Source organism: Dipteris shenzhenensis, chromosome 18, assembly GCF_047967505.1.
Source record: "Dipteris shenzhenensis isolate YYH24624 ecotype China chromosome 18, Dip_SZ_1.0, whole genome shotgun sequence".
Taxonomy (NCBI): domain Eukaryota; kingdom Viridiplantae; phylum Streptophyta; class Polypodiopsida; order Gleicheniales; family Dipteridaceae; genus Dipteris; species Dipteris shenzhenensis.
In genome coordinates, this window is record NC_141613.1 from 18402963 (window position 1) to 18427467 (window position 24505).

Sequence of the window (24505 nt, forward strand, 5' to 3'; positions counted from 1 at the left end):
AATCAAATGGCAAGGCATGATTTAGATGTACCATCTAGTAAAATTTCTTGCACCAAAATATGAATTTATGGTCAATTTGTTGCATTGGTTGGATTAGTGGGATGTAAGAGTGTATCATTGGGGAGGGATGTTTTTGCAGTAAGAAACTTCGGGTTTCGTTCCAAGATTGAACAGAGTTAAAAATGCTGAGCATTTACATATGCATGGAATCTAGACTAATCCATTCAAGGAGTTCTTGGAAACAGCCACTTGTGTGGAAGGTTGCATTACTATGGTGGAAAGGAGAACTTAACTGCAGTAGGGTTTGTCTTTGATACAAATGATGACTTGGAATGAAACATACAAACTATCTTATGGGTGTTATGAAATTAGTGTTAGTGGCTTTAAAGTTATATGCATATCCAGCATTGAGGAAACATATGGACTTTTGAATAAACTATATTATTTTGCTACTCAAATAGGGGATTTATAAATCTTTTATTGTTTTGTATCACTCACTTTTTTTGGCTCGCTCGCTTTTTGGTAATCCTCGGAGTTTACCATTTTTCTTGGGTACCACCATGATAGGGAATAGCCAGACATTTCTATCAATAGCATAAATGAAACTTGCTTGACTCAGCTTGTCAGCCTCCGCCTTAACTTGGCATAATTCAAATTCATGTGGTACTATTGTTGCCTAATCGGCTTGGCATTTGGGGTGAGAGGAATCTAGTGCTGACATAATTCGGTGGTACTCCCCCTATTTCTATGTAACTTCAGGCAAGGACATCCTTATATTGTAGAAATAAATCCCTAATTGCTTGGAGTTGATTGCCAAGTAAATATGCACTGACAACAACTGTGCATGGATCTTCCTTAGTTTTCAGATTAAGCTCTTGTGTTGGTTTTGGGATTGATTTCTTGGAACCCAACCGAGCGATTATCATTTGTGGATCGACTAACTCTCGTTCCCTAATCACATCATCTATAAAGTTGTTGGGATAGGAACATTGTTGCCTCGGCCAACTTCTTGGCCTTCGGCTCTTCTTTTGAGATCAGTGCAACCTGGAACATAACAATATCACCAATAGGCAAGATTTGCAATTCCATCAGCCATGACTCTACATCCTACGGGAGCTGTCTTTGACCTCCAAGTCCATTAGTCGATAATTTCTCGGGACCTTGCTTGGATTAGTGGGAATTCAACCTTTAGTCTCACTTATTTTGATGTTCATCACATCAAATCCCCAATCATGCATGACTTTGGCACTTTTGAGCCATGTTTGACCCAACAAAATAGGATAGGCATTCTCTTCAATACAAATAACCAATAGGCTGATTGTTCCACCAATAGCAATAGCAACACCTTGAAGCATATCTGTGAGTTTTGACTGGGTGTTGATCTATGTAGATCTGAAATGGAGAAGGCTTTAAGTGCTTGAACTTAGTTGTTTAGTGATGGCTTCAAAAATAATATTACCTAACCTACCACCATCAATGATTACGCTTGAAACATTTTGCTTTTGAATCTTCATTGTAATGATAGGTACTTCATCATCCACCCCCATGGTATTAATGATCGGGATGGTTACTAGGGAATCAATGTCCTTAGTCAATTTTTATTCCACTTGGAGCTATTGTAAGAGAAACTCCCTGCAATACGGAGCAATCTTCAGTAGCTCTAAGATTGTTAAACTGACTCTCATATTATTGAAGATTTCCCACACCTTAACCATTGCTAGTAAATACTAAGCTATGCTTGTTTCATCTTGCAATTCACTGGTAGAAGCTTCAATTGGCTCAGTCAAATTTGGGGTCTTACTGGGCACGGCTGGCCAATCAATAGCAGGTGCTTTCCCTTTGAGTTCCTTGGCCAACGTGGACTCCAACAACTTTTGAGATCTCCATCCAAGGTCTCCCGCTAATGAAGGATCCTCTTTTGGACTTCTGACGGGACCTTTAGACCAAGAATGTTTTAACATCATTAATAAATCAATATCTTAGAGAAATACTTCAACAACAAAGTTTCATGAAAACTTTAGAAAATACTCACTTGTCAAACTCATTCTCCATTTCATCTAGTGAGAGCTCCTTGCCAGTAACATGGGATAAAATAGAAGCTATCACCTTCTCATCATCACCAATCCCTTGCATTGACTTCCAATGAGATATTTTCATATCATCTGGAACCAACTTCAGAGATACATTAACCTTCCCTTTGTAGGACACATTTGGGTCACATTAGTACGTATCAGGTCTATGACCTCGATGAATATGTCTTGACATCCAGGGTCTACATCTTATCATATGATATTGTCTTTCAGCATTTTAAGATGCTCCTGCCATAGTGGGCACTTGGCCTTGGTATGATTTTTGGCACAGAAGAAACATCTAATTGACCCTTTTCTTTTGTTATTATTGTTCTTCCCTTTGTGCTTGCCTTGCTCGGGGATCTTGGTGTCTTCCCATCTTTAGACCCTCTTTAGACTTGGTATCAATCAACACCAGGTTAACAGTTGTAGTCTGCCTCCTGGCATACCAGCCCTTAGAATCATCATGACCATACTTGGTATATGCCTTGTCGTACTTTGTTCTGCATTCATCTTCAGTATGCCCCTTCTTGGAGCAATTGTTGCATCTTTATCATTCGAGTTGAGTTTCTCTCGACAACCCATTTCCTTCAAGGCCTTCTTAAGGGTTCAACTTTTCTTGCTTTGGTGATGTTTATCTCATCATCACTTGTACTTTTGTCTTCTTAACCTTGGACTTTGGCTGCACCACTCTTTTCTCTAGCTATACTGCTTGATTCAATAGGTCTTCATATGTCTTAATCGGATTGGCTATTTCTAGTGACTGTATGTTGACCTAAGTACAACTCATTAAAGACAAGCAGGTACTGATTTATCATTTGGGGGTGTGCTAAGCTGGTTAATGAGAGCCCATGTCCTCAGAACAAATTCTTAGATTGACTTGCCCTACATTTTGTTTAGCTTGCTCAACTTGATGCGAATATCTTCCTCGTTGATTTTTGTAAGGCCTAAGTAATGTGCTCTCAATCTCTAAAATAGACAATTAGAAATTGATTGTATCATCTTTGAGGTTTTGTCACTAAGATGTAGGGGAAGTAATTCATATACTCCTCCTTAGTATTGACCCCATTGATGTGGCAAACCTACATAAAAGGACTATAGGGGTCTTTGTCGTCAGCTCCTTTGAAGTCTTGAAATTTAATTAGAGTAGTTGTCTTCAACTTGGTAGCTATTGGTTCAGGCTTGCGAAGGTCACTTATATTGATAGAAAAGGCATCGTATGCCTGGTGACGCTTAGAGAAGTCTATCGCTTGGTTGCTCATGGGTTAACTAGGTTAGGTACAAATCCTTAGAACAATGTTCTTTGAAATTGTATAGGCAACGATAAACAAAATTACTACAAAATAGCCACAAAAGTGGCTTTTTTCTATAAGCTTAGTGTTAATTTATAAGTTTCATACAGTTAAAATTATTTTATTTTTTTTTGGGTAGAGCAGTTAAGAGTATTAAAGTCAGAATGTTCTATTCAAGTGCCTTTTTAAAGATTTCAAAGTGAAGTATATAATCTTATTATCATTTATAAATTTATTAAAGTTGTCAAGGAAAAAATTCAAGACACAATAGCTATGAGCAATGTCTCATTTGCAAGTTAACTTAAATCTATTTTACATCAAGCATATTTACAATAGTAAATAGTCTAAATGCAACTTCTAACCACAATATCTACTTGCAATTACATCAAGAATAAAAACAATGAAACATCTGAATTCAACTTCTAAGATATCTTTCATGGTCTCTAGCCAAGTCTCTAGCCAATAAAGTTAATTGTTGATGTGTGTGCAATAGTCCTTTCAACAAAAGAAGGTGAGTGAATTCAATATACAAGACATACAATGTAAGGTTTATATACATCATCATTTAATGATTAAACCCATTGTCAATTATTTTTGCAACAACTTCCTAACACATTTATAAAAGGGGAAATATTTGTATAGTTATGCTATTGTAGAACTTTTCTAATGCACACAAGATAATGCATATGGACCTATTTGGATTATGCAAAAACTTTGAGTTCTTATTTCTTGTACGTGATTTTTTAAATTAAGGATTCATTCCTAAACCTTAGAACATATACAACTTTTGATAAACTTACCTCGATAAGAGCAATTAGTGCTGCCAAAGATGATGATACACTACACCTCCAACTAGTAGAAGGGGTGGATGGCAACACCATGCAACATGAAAAAATTAGTGGATTCATGCATTAATTAAGGACCACATGGATCTACATAAGCCTATCTTATCATTTAATCTATTAAACATGGACATAAGAGGCAGGCTTTGAGTGGGGAGGAGGTGGAAAGACAAGAGGCAGCTTTGGGAGGAAGAAGTAGATAAAAGGCCAATGGAATGGAGGAGATGGAAGTTTGGAAGGAAGGAGGAGATGGAAGGTTAAAGGAATGAAAGGAGGAGATGGAAAGTCTTAGAGCCATGGGTTAAGACTTAGCCAAAATTTGTATGCAAGGTGAATTGATTAGCAATTTAAGAATCGATCAATGCATGTGCCAAAAGGAGCTTTTCTCTATCTCTAAATAAATAAATATATATATATATATATAGATAGACACAGAGAGAGAGAGAGAGCTTTTCATATATATATATATATATATCTTGTGTGTGTTTGGGGGGGGCACTTGTTGAGGATGGTGTAAATTGCACCATCTACTTAGGGCATAGGGGCAAACCATAACCCTAACCCTAACCCTAAGGGGTTCACATGTATATCTTCATGTTCATGTTCATGTTCAATACACTTAGTGTACAAGTACCTATATCATGTGCACTCCTCTTTTTCACCCTCTCTCACTTCAGATATCATGATATCAGAGCCGATGGTGCTCCCACCCCCTTCATGAGTTTCAAGCCCTCCTTGCGTGAGGCATCTTCCATTGAGAGAGATTTCCATAAGAGAGAGTGAAAGCCCTTGTTTGAATCAAGGTGGCAAGCCCTCCCCTTGAGGCGTTTCCATTCTATCTTAGCTTTTCACACCGATATCATCCTCATCTTCGATTTGAGATGAAAAGCTCCCGATTCCGTTAGACTTCAGTCTGAAGTTCTCTTGAGTTTGAAGACTTTGAGTTATGTTCTTGAGCTTTGTAACGTCTCGGTTGTAAGGTCTTTTGTCCATTGTGAGAGTTTAGCATTGGAGAGAGTAAGGTTCAGAGGCTTATGGTGTGAGAGTTCAATCGAGCCTAATAACGAAGCCTACAGCAGTTCCTCCACTGCAAACTGTAGCAGGGTCCCCGACAAGCCCAAGGGACTTATCTACTCAGCCGTCATCAGCCGTAGATTTCCATGGACTCCAAAGCTCCAAAACTATGCGGCCTTCAACAGCTTCATCTACATACGACGAGCAAGCTCAAGACGACCTTCGACAATGGTTCTGTGTCGCTCAAGTTCGAGCTCGTCCACACAAACAAGTAGCCATAGATTTACACTCTCCCAACAAGCTCCACCGGCTGCTAGACCACCGGCTACATCCAACCGTCAACTCCATTAGCTGCAAAGTTCTCGATTAGAGTCTCCGACGAGAAGCTCTACCTCACAGCGTGCATATGGGACAGCACCTCCACGCACGATGTGCATACGGGACCTCCACACTCTCTTAGAGTGAGCGCCAGCCTAAGGCCTCTATCACCCGGCCTGTTCGTCCCTTCTCCCAAAAAGGCCAGGCAGCTACCGTCAACGAGCGCACGACGGACTCGCCAGCACCACGGACTGTTACCTAGCTACAACTGATCGATTGGATCGCCTCCCAAAGCACTCTCAGCCCTTCTCAAGCGAACCAGCCCGCGCAGCAAACAAGGGACTGCAGCCAGCAAGCCGCTAGCAACATCCATCATGGGCTCCTACAACATCCCGACGGCTCACAACCGCCACTAGCCGCCGCCGCCAAAGCTTCAAAACATCAAAGGCTCCAATGTCCATGCTAGGCTCACGCTTCAGCGGCGGCTGCACGAACGCCTCAAACGACGATGCTCTCTCACGGGCGCCACACAACTTCAAGGAACAGGCAGCCTCCTTCACCGGCTCCATACGCTAGCTCTTCCACCGGCTCCCTCCTTCAACACAGCAGCTTGACGACTTCCATGCAAACAGCAGACGACGCTAGAACTCTTAAGCTCAACCCTTGACTACAGCTCCATTCATAGCAATCTCCACGACTCAAGCTCCTGCTTGTCACGACCTGCAGCCTCTAAGCCACAGCTCCTCACCACAACAGCCTTGCGTCAACGACCAAAGCCCACGGAGCTCTGGGCTCCACATGCAGACTGCGACGGCTGCAAGCACTTCTCCACAAACGACATGCTCCTCCAACGCAGACACAGATCCAAACAACGCCATAGACGCGCCATCGATCATCGTCTCCGACTCGACACCAGCCAAGGGTTAGCTTAAACTAACCGTAGGCTTAAGGGATGATGACATGTGTTTGATACGCTTTAACTTGGGTTAGCTTCAGACAACCTTGATTTGCGCTTGGTTGAGTCGGTGGAGGTAGGGTTAGCCGGATTACAAGGCCCTACGGTTAGAAGCTGGGTAAGGTTGAGTTAAGGAAATTTGCCATGTGGCAATGTAATCAGCATGCCACATGGCCAATCCACATCACCTTTGCCATGTCATCAACGCCCAATCAGCACATCCAGTCATCCTAAGCTACCCAGTCAGCATGCCAATGGCCACCTCAACAATCTGCCAGCTCTGTGGCAGTGCCACATTATTATTAGTGCCTTGTAGAGGCACACTTGCCTCTTCACAGACACACATGTGTAACAGCATGTGACCTCAGCCTACCACCTCACCATAGGCCACATCATCCATTTGGACCCCCTTCCTTGGCCCATCCTTGTGGGAGCCATAACTTTTGATCCATGGGGAATTTGGAGGTGTTCCAAGAAGCAAAAATGCTCGCAAGATCGTGCTCCACACGCTAAGCACCTCAGATTTCACATCTAATATTTCCACAGGTCACCATCATTGATTCCTCATCATCGGAACCACCTCTCGATCCATTGAAGCGCACCTAACACATAAAATCAATCCAAATAAAATTCATTTGCTGTATTTTGCACTTCAACATGTAGTCTAGTTGTAGACTAGCACCGCCATAGAGGAGATCTAACTCCACCAAGCCAAGCCAGCCATTGCCACATTATCCGATGAGTTCCCACTAGCGTCAGTCCCATCATCTGTATACACTTTCACACATCTGACACTAGCTCAGTCTCTTGGCATGTGGCACTTCAGCACCTCCATGATCACGTAGTTATCCAGCAGGTAAGTCCTCAATACAAGGCACTCACATATTCTGCTGCATGCAAAGATATATGCCACAGTGCATCCAGCTCTTCAGGTGATTTCATTCCAGCATCCATCACTAATGCTTTCACCTCTGACACATAGCATACCTTGGGCTCAGTTTCCATCAGCAGTTTAGATCAACACGTCAGTCTATAGGACATTTTAGCATCGGCACAATCATGCCGCATTGCACCACCCTTGGATCCAATTATCACCACCTCCTATCAGCAAATCATTTATCAGCACGAGGATACCTATGCATCAATGCGGTCCTGTCCCAATGCAGTGGACATCATCAGGTTCATCCATAGCGCAACCTAGGGAGGCTCAGTGTTTCACCATGCACTTATGGCTATAGTATACAGTCCTTACTTGATGCAAATCAATGGTTGGATCCACGACTGTAGATCAGTCCCTACATTAGCATTCGGCACAGCATATGCCTCAGGGACATCTTATGATTTTTCAGTTATATTTTAGGCTTCTAGGCCTTTATACTATCAGCTCCTTCTTGATGAGCCTATGACAGATGCTACATCCCATGCCAATGGATGTTTAGCTATGAACACATCAGACAACATTCAGCACATGAGAGTTGGGCATACAGGTTTGACAGGCTGCCATAGCTTGTCATTTGTATGGGCCACTTCATCAGCAAAGCAGTATATCATACATGCACCTTCGGCCCCAGATTCTCAACCTCTAGATCAATCTGCCCACACAGATTATGCGATCTTCTTCGACCCTGCATCATATGATAGAGATTTCTCTACTGCAGCATACCTCACACATTGATGTCAGTTCTTTTGGGTTGGTGACACCCTCGTATGTCACAACCTGCGAGATTACATCGACTAGCTTCAGATCCGGATACCTCTTCTTCAGAGCAACTTCACAGTCCACGGCGACTTATGATATGTTCAGCACACAGCCATACACACAGTTATCCTCACAGTCATCTTTCAATCGACCAGTCTTTGATCCAAGTGGACCTGACTTTTTACATATTTTCTTTCTCTTCCCTTTGACCTACCTTCTAGGTTTTATTCCCAAAGGCAAAGGATGACCCACAACTTCAGAGGGGAAAATGCACATCTTATATACGACCACATAACTTATACTCATTCTACATGCTTCTGCTACGTAGTCACTGTGCTACATACGCACATACTACTCAAATTTTTTTCAGTTTTCTTTTCAGTTTTGGATGCTATCATATGCACCACACGAAATCCACAAATAGGTCTTGTACATGCACCCTCTACTTACTCAGTGTAATTTAAGAGGGGGTGTTGAAGATGGTGTAAATTGCACCATCTACATAGGACATAGGGACAAACCCTAACCCTAAGGGGTTCATGTATATCTTCATGTTCGTGTTCAATACACTTAGTGTACAGGTAGCTATATCATGTGCACTCCTCTCTCTCTCCCTCTCACTTCCGCTATCAGCACTTGCTATATGCATATGTATATATATATATATATATATATATATATGCACATATATGCACATTTATGTATCACATATGTACACACATGCTCACATGTATGTATGCTATCATATATATATATATATATATATTCCTAACCCTAAGGGATTCACATGTATATCTTCATGTTCATGTTCAATACACTTAGTGTACAGGTAGCTATATCGTGTGCACTCCTCTCTCTCTCCCTCTCACTTCTGCTATCAGCACTTGCTATATGCATATGTATATATATGTGTATATGCACATATATGCACATTTGTGTGTCACATATGTGCACACATGCTCACGTGTATGTATGCTATCATATATATATATATATATATATAAGAGAGAGAGAGAGAGAGAGAGAGAGAGAGAGAGAGAGAGAGTCCTTATCACAATGATGTCCAAAAGAACACAATGATAATATATATATATATATGAGAGAGAGAGAGAGAGAGAGAGTCCTCATCACAATGATGTCCAGAAGAACACAATGATACAAAAGACATTCTTAAAGCCTTCAAAGCCATATATAAAAAGATCCAATAGATCAACATAGAGCTCCCCTAATAAGTTGAATTGTGTTTGTTGAGTATAGAGCAAAGACCACAAATTCAAAAAGATACAATAGATCTACATAGAGCTCCCCTAATAAATTTAATTGCATTTGTTGAGTAAATGAGGTTATATGAAACTTGAATTTTTTTTTATTGACATTCTAAGATTCCACCTTAAGACCCAACGGAGCAAGTCTCTAACCCGTCGTAGACGGGTGATACAACTCGTTTAATAAATTAAAAAACCAGTAAACATAATTAAGATTCCTTTGAATGGCCTTACCCATCTATGTCCTTACAAATCATAAGTTTAGGGTATGTCCTTACAAGGCCATGTAGTTCCTTTAACTTATATATATATACCTTTGTACGACTAGAATAAGTCCAATCATACAAAACAAGTAAGTATTAAAACAAATTCATGTAATTAAAGATTCCTTTGAATGGCCCTACAAGGACCATCTAGGTCCAAGTTTAGGGTATGTCCTTACAAGGCCATGTAGGTCCTTACAAACAAATATATTCTTTTGTATAGGCCATGTAGGGTCCTCATAATGCCACGTAGGTCCTTATCTATATAGCCATGTAATTGAAGATCCCTTTAAATTGACTTATAAGGACTATATAGGCCCTTAAAGTTTAGAAGGCCATTTAGGTCCTTATAAAAGGCATGCACCATTTCACAAGGCCATGAGTGGTCCTTATAATGCTGTCTAAGTGAGGATCCCATTGAATTGCCTTATCTAAGGTCCTTAAAAAACACGAGTACTACTTTTCTAATTTGTAAGTAATATCTTTTTTGCAGAGTGTGTCCTTGTGGTGTGTTGTGAAGCCCCATAAGCTGGGCCTTATCACGATACAGCTATTACCAAATCTAGATTTGGCACATGCCCTTTCCCCTTTATACGTGATATTAGCATTGCTGAAACTTCCTGACTATGGTTATTACTGACTACAAATTCACGCACTCGCTTGTTTACCTCTATCAAAGCAATTGCAGGCTTCTTGTTGGCTCCTGCATGTTTCCTCAGATCCTCTATTCTATATGCATCATCCCACCTGCCAGCATTTGCATAGATGTTTTCCATGAGCATATATGAAGACGCAGATTCTGGTTTCTTCTTGACAAGCTGCTGAAAGCATTTCGATCCTAGTTTTGTTTCCCCATAAGTTTTGCAGGCAGTAAGCAAAGCTGCCCACGTCTCTTCACAGGGAGAACACCGCATAGTTTCAAGAAATGTATCAGCCTCATACAAATGCCCTGATCGCCCAAGAAGATCAACCATGCATGCATAGTGATCTTTTGTTGGTGCAATGTTGTAATCTTGTCTCATCACTCTGAAATACTCCTGGCCTTCGAATACCAGGTTTGTATGGCTGCATGCAGTAAGAAGACAGGTGAATGTAATAACATCTGGTTTTACACCCTGCTCTTTCATGTCCTCAAAACATCGAACAGCCATGTTACCCTTGTGGTTCACACCATATCCTTTTATCAATGCACTCCATGATGCAACATCTCGAATTGGCAGCATGTTGAAAACCTCTAATGCCTCCGAAATTGAGCCACACTTGGCATACATGTCTACCAAAGCGCTGCCAACAATAAGATCTCCTCCAAATCCCTTTTGTGCAAGTTGCATGTGTATTTCTCGTGCCGTGCCTAGAGCTCCTAGGCTGCCACAGGCTTTCAAGACACAAACAAATGTAACAGCATTAGGAGAGACACCATCACGTTGCATCCGTTCAAAACATTTCAGTGCTTCCTGACCAGGTCCATGGTCAGCATAACCAGCAATTAGTGCAGCCCATGACACAACATCTCTAACCGGCAGCTTGTCAAAGACTTCCTGTGCCTCTGAGAGTGATCCACATTTGGCATACATATCAACCAAAGCATTGCCAACAAGAAGACACCTTCCAAATCCCTTGTTTATAATCTCCATGTGTATTTCTCGACCCTTGCCTATGACTCCAATGCTGCTACAAGCTTTCAAGAGGCAGATGAAGGTGATAGCATCAGGACACATGCCATTCATTTGCATCTCTTCATAACATTTCAGCGCTTGCTGATAAGATCCATGATCAACATACCCTGAAATCAGTGCATTCCACGACACAACATCTGGAACTGCCAGTTTATTCCAGACTCCATGTGCCTCAGAAAGTGAAGCACATTTTGCATACATGTCAATCAAACTGTTGGCCACAGAAATATGTGTTCCAAATCCCCCTTCTGCAATCTCTGCGTGTATTTCTCGTCCTTTGCATAAGGCTCCTATGCTGCCACAAGCTTTCAAGGTGCAAACATATGTGAGGGCGTCTGGAGACACACCAACGAGTTGCATCTGTTTAAAGCATTTCAGAGCTTCCTGACCAGATCCATTTTCAGTGTATCCTGCAATTAGTGTGTTCCAGGACACAACGTTTCTAGCTGGCAGCTTGTCAAAGGCATCCTGTGCCTCTGAAACTGACCCACATTTTCCATACATATCAACCAAAGAGTTACCAACAGTAAGAGCTCTTCCAAGTCCATTGAGTTCAATCTCAGCGTGTATTTCTCGACCCTTGCCTATGGCTCCTATGCTGCCACAAGCTTTCAAGGTACAAACAAAAGTGATAGCATTTGGAGAGACACCATCCAAATGCATCTGTTCAAAACACTTTAGTGCTTGCTGACCGGCTCCATGTTCAACATATCCTGTAATTAGTGCATTCCAGGACACAATGTCTTGAACTGGCAGCTTGCCAAAGACTTCCTGCGCCTCCGAAAGTGAGTCACATTTTGCGTACATGTCAATCAAGCTGTTGCCGATGAAGAGATCGCATTCAAATCCCTTTTTAAAGATCTCTGAGTGTATTTCTCGGCCCTTGCCTATGGCTCCCAGACTACCACAAGCTTTCAGGACACAAACGGATGTGACCACATCTGGAGACATGCCATCCAGTTGCATCTGTTCAAAATATTTCAGCGCTTCCTGACCAGGTCCATGTTCAGCATATCCGGCAATTAGTGCATTCCATGAGACAGCATCTCGAACTGCCAACTTGTCAAAGACTTCCTGTGCCTCTGACATTGAGCCACATTTCGCGTACATGTTGATCAAAGTGTTGCCAACAAAAAGATCTCTCCCAAATCCCCTTCGTGTGATCTCAGCATGTATATCTCGCCCCTTATCTATGCTGTCTATGCTGCCACATGCCTTCAAGACACAAACAAATGTCACAGCATTTGGAGAAACACCATCTAATTGCATCAGCTCAAAATATTTCAGCGCTTCTTGGGCAGCTCCGTGTTCAGCATATCCTGCAATCAGTGCGGTCCATGACACCACATTATGAACTGGCACCCTGTCAAAGGCTTCCTGTGCCTCTGGAAGAGAGCCACACTTGGAATACATGTTGACCAAAGCACTGCCAACAAATATATCTCTTCCAAATCCCTTTTCTGTGATCTCAGCTTGTATGTATCGGCCTCTTTCCAGGTCTTTAAGCCTTGCACAAGCTTTTAGAAGGGCCATAAATGTATAGCTGCTAGGATGAACACCATCCTCCTGCATTTTCTTGTACAGGTTGAGAGCATGCTGTGTTTGCCCACATTGGATATACCCTATTATAAGAGAAGTCCATGAACGCTCATTCGGGTGAACCAACCTGGTAAAATTCACCTGGGCATCTGACACACTTCCACAATCCACAAACAGTGGCACAATGTAGTTCCCACAAGTTGTATGACCTTCCAGCCCATTATTGCAAATGTGTGCATGCACCTGCTTGGCATACCCTAGGCTCTTTTCTTTCCTGCACTTTTGCAAGATGCAGTATAACTTCTCAACTAAAGGCACCTCAGCCATGCGGTTCAAAATATTCAATGTCTCTTCTAAGCTTAGCATCTCCCAACCACTTCCCTCTGGTGCTGATTGTGCATTCATTTCTTCTACTTGAGGCCTAAAATTTGCCTTCCACGTGTGCTCCAACTGAGCTGACTCCTTGGCCAAGCTCAGGTCTACGACGTTTGAAAATTCTTCTATTGCATGCCAACCACATGCTTTGTCCCCATTATTGCCCTGGCTTCCCCCAATCTGAGCCTCCTTTTTCTCAAGAATGTCTTTAATCCAATCTGGGTTGTGCCTGTCTGCACAGCGATTCCTTAGGATTTTCATGATTGGCATGTAGAACCTTTTTGCACACTCAAAATTTAAATTCTGGATCCGTCATGTCTATGTCTTTTCGGTTATCGCACCATGGTCCATAGTCTTCCATCGTAACCTTAAAGGAACAAAATCCCCCTGTTGAAGAACGTAGTTCAAAACAGGGACAACGCTCAGCACTAGCAAACTTCCAGAGGTAGTTCCAAAAGAACTCCAATGCGCTAGAAAAAACACACGACGAACAATTCTGGGCTTTGATTCCCTTTTTGCAGCCGGACGTAGCACCACAGACGAGATCTGTGCCCGCCAACATGACGATGAAGAGGTGAGAGAGAGCCTCACCGGGGTGATGATGATGAAAGGAGGTAGCGAGTGCAACATGGCTTTGCTTGAAATCATGTGAAGTTAGGCCGACTTTTCACACCTTGGATGATAAGAGGAGCCGGGTGGTCGCCTGGCCAAGGATGAACTTCAGGTGTGTTGGTTCACACCAACAGACGGTCATCAGGCTGCTAATTTATGTTACCAACGGAGGAGATGGAATGTAGCAATTGGAGGAGTTGGCCATGCAGTGGGCGGAAGCAATAGGTGCACGAAGGTGGCATAAGACACAATTGCTTCACAAAGGTTACAACAATTCTTCTATCCAAGCTTCATTGTCTTCACTTGTATTGCTGATTCCATCAAATTATGAAAGTTTTGCTTTCTCCTAGCCACCTGTAGAGTGCCTCAATTCCCAAAATGGCACCGAGGCATTTTGACCTCCTTTTCCTCAAGGAAACCCACAATTGTAAAGTGAATCTCTTATAGCTAGATGCCAATATATTGTGGTTTGCACATTTATGTGCTCCTTCTCCAATTTCTAGATACAAGATAATTATCAAGTCTATGTTTTTTTTTTCACTCTCATTAAATATGTTTCCCCACTCTAGGAAAAACTTAGTTGGTGGGAAGTTGAGTGAAGAAAGTATGTCTTAATTTTTAATAAATAATTATTCTCAATGAAGAGTATATCTTGAAAACATGTTTAATCCATTGATTAGTTGTGGGGAGATTGCTAAACATTTTGCTTTTATGGTTTGCCTTACCATTTTACTTTTATGTTCTTCCAAGCTAGCTTTTCATTATTCTAAAATAATCTCATTAGGTTCTAGTCAAAGTGTGGTGTTTATCCCTGCCTTACAAGTCAAATTTTGTTACCAACCGTACCACTACAATTATTACAATTGGCTCCAAAGACATAATAAAACTTCTTACGCTAAAACCCCGAAAGATCTAGGGCCTTGTTGAGGGTATGTGGTCCATTGTCAAGAGAACAAAATGAAATGCATGGAATGGACACACTAGGAAGGACAATGTCAATTGCTTCTCTTGTTGATGAAGCTCTAAGGTAAGTGGTTTTATTTTCACTTTACCATAGCTACAAAGACTTTTATATCATAAAGCATGCATACAAGCTATTAGGAAAGTGGGACTTGTTATTTTAGCTCATAAGAGGTTAAGATGAATAGGAATAATATCTTCTAGCAATTGAAAGCATTGTCTATCTCTTGGTTTGGGTTCATAGTTCTATGAGAGGAGCTCGAGGTAATTTATAAGGAATGGAAGTGTAAGATCATACTTGGGAAGCCCATTTGGGACAAAGTGGAAATCAGATAATTGGAGATTGAATGGATGGATCATCTTGAGAAGACTTGTGCTATAGGTCCTCAAATAGGTACTAGGGTTTGGAGGGGACAGGCCAGGAGTCTGACCTAGGTCTACATCAACCCGAGGACTCCATAGCTCAATTGAGGATATAGGGGGATTCCCTTCTAGCTTTACTATGGCTCACTGAGCTTGGTCACAGCATTGAGGGAAGCTGTGCCATGCTGCGGAACATTAAGCTTCATATGACCATCATCACCATGGTATCTCTGGGCCGTCGTTCACAGAAGATGCTCAAACGTAATGCATGAACCTAATGCATGAGACCAAGCACAAATTGAAGGGTGGCACACTCGACACGGTAGAGTAAATGAGAGCATTGTACAACAAAAGTAGAAGTAAACGGTCATGGTGACATTTTTTACATCGCGCTATTGACAGTGGTGTGTATCATCTCTTGTAACTCTTGCTCTACGTTAATATCGATGCCTCTCGGTGATCCCATAAGCCTTCTTCCTGCACTTTTGTCTGTCATTCTTTGTCGCTTCGTTACCTCATTGTGAGTACTCAAGAATATGCATTCAGCATTTTGAAAAAGATGCTTATGGTGGCACCTATCCTACAACCCCCTAATTGGTCTCTTTCTTTTGAAGTATTTGTGGATGCTTTAGATTCATCAGTTGGTGCAGTCCTAATGCAACAGAAAACACTAAAATGGTTTAGACCTGTCTACTATACAAGCAAGATCTTAACCAAACATGAGAGAATGCGACGGGACATGCTCACGGAACCTACAAATCCTTGAAAAACACAACAACATTCTTCCAAAATACGCACAAACTCTCAAAACTCACAAACAAAAGAGACAGAACAAGCGTGCTGGGTACAATCTCCCCCCATAGGAGTGGTGCTCTCCTTCCACCTCCCATGTATTTATGTATATTTCTCAAAAAGCTTTCGAGCAAAAATCATACAAAAGCCTCTATGCTTTCCTCCATGCACCCTTTTACAAAAAGCCCATCCACCTTCTAGAATAGCTGGCTTTTTCTAAAAATAAAGCTTTTTCTAACTTTAGTTTATACACTTAGCCAAGCCACTAATATTCCAAAATTCAAATATGTACATAATCTTTTGTAATATAAAAAATTAGGCATAAGTCTTATTCATCCCCACATCACTAGAGTTGGCCTACGCGTCCAAAATATGGCAAATCATGCTTGCCAGATGCCATCACCCGATCAATTACTCTTCCCTAGATTCACACAATCAATAGTAATGAAATATTTCAACCATAAGGTCACGGATGTTATCCCTCATGGGCTGCACTTTCATTACATGGCTACTACTCAGACTCTTAAACTCTTGTAAAAGCTTGTTGTAGTAGATGGGTAACTCGGCCATGGTAGGCTTAGATAGCTCTACCGAACTTGTGTGAGAATCAACCTACACTCAACTTTGAAGATATTGTGCTACCGCTTAGCACACTCTTCCACAAAATGGTTGAAGTGAGGAAATAAAGGAAGAATATGAGTCCAACTTACCCAAATAAATGGGAAAGACAATACCAAAAACAATAGTACATGCTAGAAGGAGGTACACTACACTATAACACGATGCAAGGAGATGTAACTTTTCATATACCATAATCAAGATTTGCAAGAGAAAGAGGCATGAAAATTTGAAAGCTCAAATGAGAGGTGAAATTTTAGCCATCGATACACCTTAACAAATTGGATATGCAAGTTTCCCCTAGAACAAGTGCAATGTAGCCTAAAGCATTATAGAAACCAAACAGGCCAAAGGGCATGCTAATTTGTTTATAATGGTGTGGATTATGATATACCCATTTCTCCCAAAGCAAGTGCAATGTAGCCTAAAGCATTATAGAAAACAAATAGGCCAAAGGGCAAGCTAACGTGTTTGATGGTGTGGATTATGAAATGCAATGACCTTTGACAATGCTTATGGACCTTATAGCAAGGAAGATTATGGAAAAAGAAAAAAAAAGATATTTTACTAAGTGATGCATGCAAAGTAAGGCATGAGCCTTGGTTCCAAATATGGGCTCATGCTCTTTGGTTTGTAAGATTTTCTAAAAATAATTTTCAGTTTAATCATAAAGATTTATGTACTCATGCTCTATTTTCTTCATGGTGGGACAGGAGAAAAGACGTCTTGACTTATTCATTAGTGCCTACAATCTTGAACACCAAATATTGAATGCTGACATTTCAAGACATAAACACCATTGTTTTATCTCATGTGAACATGCCAAGTTGTCTAACTTCTTGCAGAGGAGAACATCAACAGCTGGTCTTTCCTCTCAAACTCCCTCTTCTGCTCCTAGCCCTTCCTCATAGTCTTCTAATGGCCCCCTCCGATTTGGTTGGCTCCTTAGCCTAGGTTCCTTCTACTGCTGACTGCTATTGCAGTTACACAAATCCCCCTTACTATTGGTACCTGTTCAAAGAGCCCCTTTGCTCCCCCTTCAACCTCTCCTACTGCTACTTATACACAGTTTCCCTCAGCTACTGTTGGTCCCTCTCTGCATTCTCATGTGGTTGGCCTCTTAAACCAGTCCCCCTCTATGGATGCTGACACTTCAACTCAGTTACTTTTTTCTTCTCCTAGCTCCTGCACTCAAGTTCCCTGTATTGGCTTCTCCACTCAATTACCTTCTGCCCTCTCCTATCAGAATTAGGGACTTGCTGTGGTGTTACCTACTCAAGTACATAAATTGGATGATATGTCTATTGACCCTTCTCAGGGAGTTCATATTACTCATTAGAGTGCTTGGGACAAAACTGGAATTACGTGTTCCTAACCGGTTCCCAAATAGCGCTTGTGTTAGCCTTACACCTCCAAGGCTTAGGCTATTTAGGGCTCAAACTCCGTGAGTGCCCTCAAGCCTTAAGCCACTTGTGTTTCAAACCCCATTCATGAGGCTCAAAACCTAGAGTGGCGAGGCTTAACTTCCATGAGACACTTAACCACAACTTGCAGCCTGGAACATACCACCTATGCACGTTGCCTGGAATCTTTGGCCTTGGGGCCTTTGGGGATCAAACTCCTTGAGTTTGTGTTGTACTCCTTCCATGGCTGTTTTCGTTGAAGTAGATCATGAAACCTAATCACCTCTAATCATTGATTACCCTGCATTTGGCAATCGTACTCTGTGGATGTTCATATGCCCCCCTTCCTGTTGGCTGATCCACCCTCGGGTTAGCCATGCTGGAGGAGGTGTGTGGTGAGGACTATCTGTAGGACTACATAGCAGTCCAGCTGTCGTGGAGTGAGGCAAGTGAGGTATGAGCGATACTTCCAAAAATGCATGGCGTGCATATCCTCGTATGTGTAGATGTGATGTCCATGGAGATTGTGGACGCAGAGGTAGAGGCAGAGGTCCTGGAATTGCGTAGGACCAACGTCGGGATTGAAGACAATCTGTTGTGTCAGATTGTGTAAGCGATCATCGATGGGGCGACTGTGGGCAGGGAGATTGCGAAGGAGTAAGAGGAGCATGCGGTTGAAGTGGACCGCTGCTACAATGGCTAGATTGAGAACAATCTATACATGTCGTTGAATGACTGGAGACAGAAGCAAAATCCCTCCTGAGTCATCTCTTTGGGGAAGTTGTACAACATATTGGGGTCCTTTTACTGGAGCTGTCTGGATTCTGCCCAAGTCCATCGTCGTTCCATTGGCATATATAGGGGGTGGATTCAGCAATCGATGTGGGCACTGTGGTAGTATTGCCAAAATTTCTCTAGCTTCAAGAAGGGAAGGCGCCATCGTGGCTATAGACTGCTGGCATCTGCATCGGTCATTGGGATTGGAGCATCAGGGGCAAGGTTGTATCTTCCTCTTGTGCACTTTGGATGCGCATGTTGCCAGTCGTCGAAGAACTGGGTGATGAATTGTCTGAGGGGGCGCACCTCTAGGGTTTCATATAGATGGAGGTGGGAGCCCTCGAGTTGGCACTTCCAATGATGCATAAGCTTACTGTCTGGCAGCTCTTGAAATGACTGCAAGTCGGGGCACCATTGGACATCTTCAGGGAGGGAGGCAGGAGGAGCTGGCGGAGCACCATCATCTGCATTGGGCATGGGTTTTGGCTCCGCTATGCCTATTGGCATTGTCGCTTCAACCACCTAGACAAAATTGGCTACTTTGAGCAGCGTGTTGAAGGCCGTGTTAGGAAGGTCGACCGGAGCTATAGAGGAGATGGATGGGGAGGTCCCGTGCTACACAGTGGTGGTGTTAGAGGCATTAGAAGAATACTCGTGCAGTGTTGTTCGAGGGAGGGGAGCTTGGGTGGCATGTTGGGTCGGTTGGGCGGGATCCAGAGGAGGTGGTGGTGGAATTTCGACAGGTGGGGCAGTAGAATTAAAGAGGGCAATGGTTTCTTGGCCTTCTTCCTCGATGAATTCCTCAGGGTATGCTACATGAAATGTTTCAAAATTGCTCATCAAGGACTTAAGTGAGTCTTGGAGAGCTTGTAGCACCCTATTGAAGAGAATTATTATGTTGAGGGGGTTGTAGGTGGTGGATTGGAATGCCGCAAGGTGCCCTTGAGATTGGATTGTAGAGGCTCATCCGTAGGTCTGCATCTAATTAATGTCTACTTGCAGACTGTCAAGGGTGCAGACCCACGGCATGAGTTCCTGACTTTCATATCCAAAAGGGGTCATGTCATATATCAAATCGAACGGCAAGATCCAATTTAGATGGTTTTCATGTCCATTTTCTCCATCAACTAGAACTATATTCATCAAATAATGTTGTTGATCAATTTTTGGCATACCCTCCCAAAATCAAGACCCCCATTGCAAAGAAAGGTAAAGAACACAAATGCTTGTTCTTATGCTCATGAGACAACAAAATGCATGACATGGGAAACTAATGGGGTCTTACTTTTGATGTTTGTATGTATGTATGTATGTATGTATATGCATGTACACACACACACACATATATATATATGTATGTATGTATGTATGTATATGTTGATGCATATATGTATATATTGATGCATACAATTTTGATATATAGAGAAAATGGACATGAAAATCATCTAAATTGGCTCTTGCCATTTGATTTGATATATGACATGACCCCATTTGGATTTGTAAGTCCAAAGGTACGGAGTCCTACTTTTAGGGCCTGAATGCCTGAAATAGGCAGCGTATTAACACGCTGCTTATTTCATGCATTTAGGCCTCAAAAGTAACGCGCTGCCTATTTCATGCATTTAGGCCTCAAAAGTAGGATCCCATTGTGTTGCCAATGGGGTCCTACTTTTGAGGCTGAAATGCCTAAAATAGGCAGCACGTTAACGCGCTCCCTATTTTAGGCATTCAAACCCTAAAAGTAGCACCCCGTATCTTTGGACTTGCATATCCGAATGGGGTCATGTCATATATCAAATCAAATGGCAAGATCCAATTTAGATGGTTTTCATGTCCATTTTCTCCATCAACTAAAACTATATTCATCAAATAATGTTGTTTATCAATTTTTGGCATACCCCCCCCCAAAATCAAGACCCCCATTGCAAAGAAAGGTAAGGAACACAAGTGCTTGTTCTTATGCTCATGAGACAACAAAATGCATGAAATAGGCAACCAATGGGGTCCTAATTTTGCTGTATGTATGTAAGTATGTATATATATATGTATATACATACATATATATCTATATGTATGTATATATGTGTGTGTGTGTGTGTATGTGTGTGTGTGTGTGTGTGTGTATCTATATATATATATATATATATATATATATGTATGTATATGTATATGTTGATGCATATATGTATATATTGATGTATATATTGATGCATACAATTTTGATATATGGAGAAAATGGACATGAAAACCATCTAAATTGGCTCTTGTCGTTTGATTTGATATATGACATGATCCCATTTGGATTTGTAAGTCCAAAGATATGGGGTCCTACTTTTAGGATCTGAATGCTTAAAATAGGCAGCGCGTTAACGCGCTGTCTACGTGCTGCCTATTTTAGGCATTCAGGCCCTAAAAGTAGTACCCCGTATCTTTGGACTTGCATATCCAAATGGGTCGTGTCATATATCAAATCGAATGGCAAGATCCAATTTAGATGGTTTTCATGTCCATTTTCTCCATCAACTAAAACTATATTAATCAAATAATGTTGTTGATCAATTTTTGGCATACCCCCCCAAAATCAAGACCCCCATTGCAAAGAAAGGTAAAGAACACAAGTGCTTGTTCTTATGCTCATGAGACAACAAAATGCATGACATGGGAAACTAATGGGGTCTTACTTTTGATGTTTGTATGTATGTATGTATGTATATATATGCATGTACATACATACATACATACATACATACACACACACACACACACACACACACACACACACACACACACACATATATATGCATGTATGTATATGTTGATGCATATATGTATATATTGATGTATATATTAATGCATACAATTTTGATATATGGAGAAAATGGACATGAAAATCATCTAAATTGGCTCTTGCCGTTTGATTTGATATATGACATGACCCCATTTGGATTTGTAAGTCCAAAGATACGGGGTCCTACTTTTAGGGCCTGAATGCTTAAAATAGGCAGCACATTAATGCGCTGCCTATTTCATGCATTTAGGCCTCAAAAGTAGGGCCCCATTGTGTTGCCAATGGGGTCTTACTTTTGAGGCCTAAATGCATGAAATAGGCAGTGTGTTAACACGCTGCCTATTTTAGGCATTCAAACCCTAAAAGTAGCACCTCGTATCTTTGGACTTGCATATCCGAATGGGGTCATGTCATATATCAAATCTAATGGCAAGATCCAATTTAGATGGTTTTCATGTCCATTTTCTCCATCAACTAAAACTATATTCATCAAATAATGTTGTTTATCAATTTTTGTCATACCCCCCCCAAAATCAAGACCCCCATTGCAAAGAAAGGTAAGGAACACAAGTGCTTGTTCTTATGCTCATGAGACAATAAAATGCATGAAATAGGCAACCAATGGGGTCCTTATTTTGCTGTATGTATGTAAGTATGTATATATGTATATATATACATACATATATATCTATATGTGTATATATATATATATGTATATGTGTGTGTGTGTGTGTGTGTGTGTGTGTGTGTGTATACACACACACACACACACACACACACACATGTATGTATGTATCTATATACATACATACATACATACATACATATGTATATATTGATGCATATATTGATGCATATCTTGATGTATATATTCATGCATACAGTTTTGATTGATGGAGAAAATAGGCATGAAAACCATCTAAATTGGCTCTTGCCGTTCGATTTGATATAGGACATGATCCCATTGGGATTTGTAAGTCCAAAGATACGGGGTCCTACTTTTAGCGCCTGAATTTTTGAAATAGGTAGCTTGTTAATGTGCTGCCTATTTCAGGCATTTAGGCCTCAAAAGTAGGACCTCATTTGGTCATACATGGGGTCCTACTTTGGAGGCCTAAATGTATGAAATAGGTAGCACATTGACGCACTGCCTATTTCAGGCATTCAAGCCCTAAAGGTAAGACCCCGTATCTTTGGAATTACAAATCCAAATGGGGTCATGTCATACATCAAATCAAATGGCAAGAGCCAATTTAGATGTTTTCATGCCTATTTTATCTATTTAATAAAACTATATGCATCAAATAATGTTGTTTATCAATTTTTGGCATACACCCCCAAAATCAAGACCCCCATTGGAAAGAAAGGTAAGGAACACAAGTGCTTGTTCTTATGTTCAAGAGACATTAAAAAAGAGGCCTGGTAGCCCAAAAATGGCAGCGCATCAATGCGCTATCATTTTTGGGTTGCCAGGTCTCTTTTTTGTTGTCTCACGAGCATACATATGGAGGTTATTATACAATATATCTAAGAAGTAGTATTGAAGTAGTTCTACAATTTGGATGTATTAAGAGCATTCATATAGCAAGGAAGAATATAATAATTGAATACATTTTTTTCAATACATATTGCTAGTGAGACTACCAAAAATGGCAAAGTAGGCCAATGGTATAGGGCTCTGACCCCAGAAGAGAAAATCAACTGGGAGACATCGAGGAAGGCCTTCATTATGGGGTTCGCCCCCAATGGCCATAAGCGAAGCCTGATTAATCAATTGTATGAAGTAAAGAAGAACGATAAGGAATCCCTAAGGGATTACATTGCCAGGATCAAGCACCTCAATGCTCGCTGTGAACCGTATGAGCGGATGAGTGACCAATGACTGTTGTCCCGCTTCCTCATAGGGTTGGCACACCCGAAGCTGCATGACCACCTAATGGTGATGAATCCTACCTCCTTCAATCTATGCAGCAAGGTGGCCATTCGCATATGTGACAACCTAATGGACAAGGAGAATTTGGATAAAACCTTGAATCCCTTAGAAATAGCTCCATCAGTTAGGTCTTCAAGTGTAGAAACGATTAAGAATGAGACCAACGAGCCTAAGGGCTTGGATGAGAGTGAGTTGGCCTCCAATCTACTAGATCAGCTAGGCCAGTAGAGGAGGACAATAACCTCCAAGGAGGCACCGAGCAACCCCTGCTTGTTTCCACAGAGAGATAACATTTGCTATTAGGTATGCAATGGCAACCACCCCTCCAATGAGGGTCCATGCCTAAGGGCAAGGCCGACACTCTACTATGCACACTGCCATAGGTGGGGAAACCATGATACCTCCCAATGTCGATTTCCAAGGTCCCTGCCCTACCCCATGTATCAAATGAGACCCCCATTAGCCCTAATGGCTCCGCCTAACCCCTTGAACACACAGGATGGTCCTACGAGTATTTCAAGCCAGTATAGAGCTCAGCCAACTCTGTTACCACCACCCATATTGGGCCTGCAACCGCCACTACCTCGTATAACCCCAGTCAATCAAGTGTTGGTAGAGGAAGTGCCCAATGACTGGGAGGAGACGGATCTAGATCACGGACCTCACGATTATTACCCCTATAAGGAGGAAAGTGGTACCTTGAGCCACTAGCTCCCACTAGAGGATCAACAGGTCTCTGTGTTCTAGACCGCTCTTGTGAACTCAAGGGCTAAGAACCTAAATTCAATTGCTCGAAGGCCCCCGCTCCAATGTTACACCTGCCAGGGTCCCCATAGAGCAAGTGAATGCCCCTACCGAGGTACTTCAAACCCTCTGGTGTCTTGCTTTAAATGCCAGGGGTCACATTTCTTGAAGGATTGTCCCTATAAGGATCGTACCCCCGTCACTCCAC

General features: G+C 41.7%; 1 protein-coding gene across 1 annotated transcript; it reads right to left on the reverse strand.

The window, feature by feature from the left end:
* Positions 1-9811: 9811 nt before the first annotated feature.
* On the reverse strand, positions 9812-14117 carry LOC147890894 (pentatricopeptide repeat-containing protein At2g33680-like). Its single transcript, XM_087390024.1, has one exon. The coding sequence runs from the start codon at positions 13575-13577 to the stop codon at positions 10257-10259; it is 3321 nt and encodes a 1106-aa protein (XP_087246150.1). The 5' UTR covers positions 13578-14117; the 3' UTR covers positions 9812-10256.
* Between the last annotated feature and the right edge of the window lie 10388 nt (positions 14118-24505).

Excerpts from the sequence above, each read along its gene's own strand:
- LOC147890894 (XM_087390024.1), bottom strand. The coding sequence starts at position 13,577 with ATGCCAATCATGAAAATCCTAAGGAATCGCTGTGCAGACAGGCACAAC.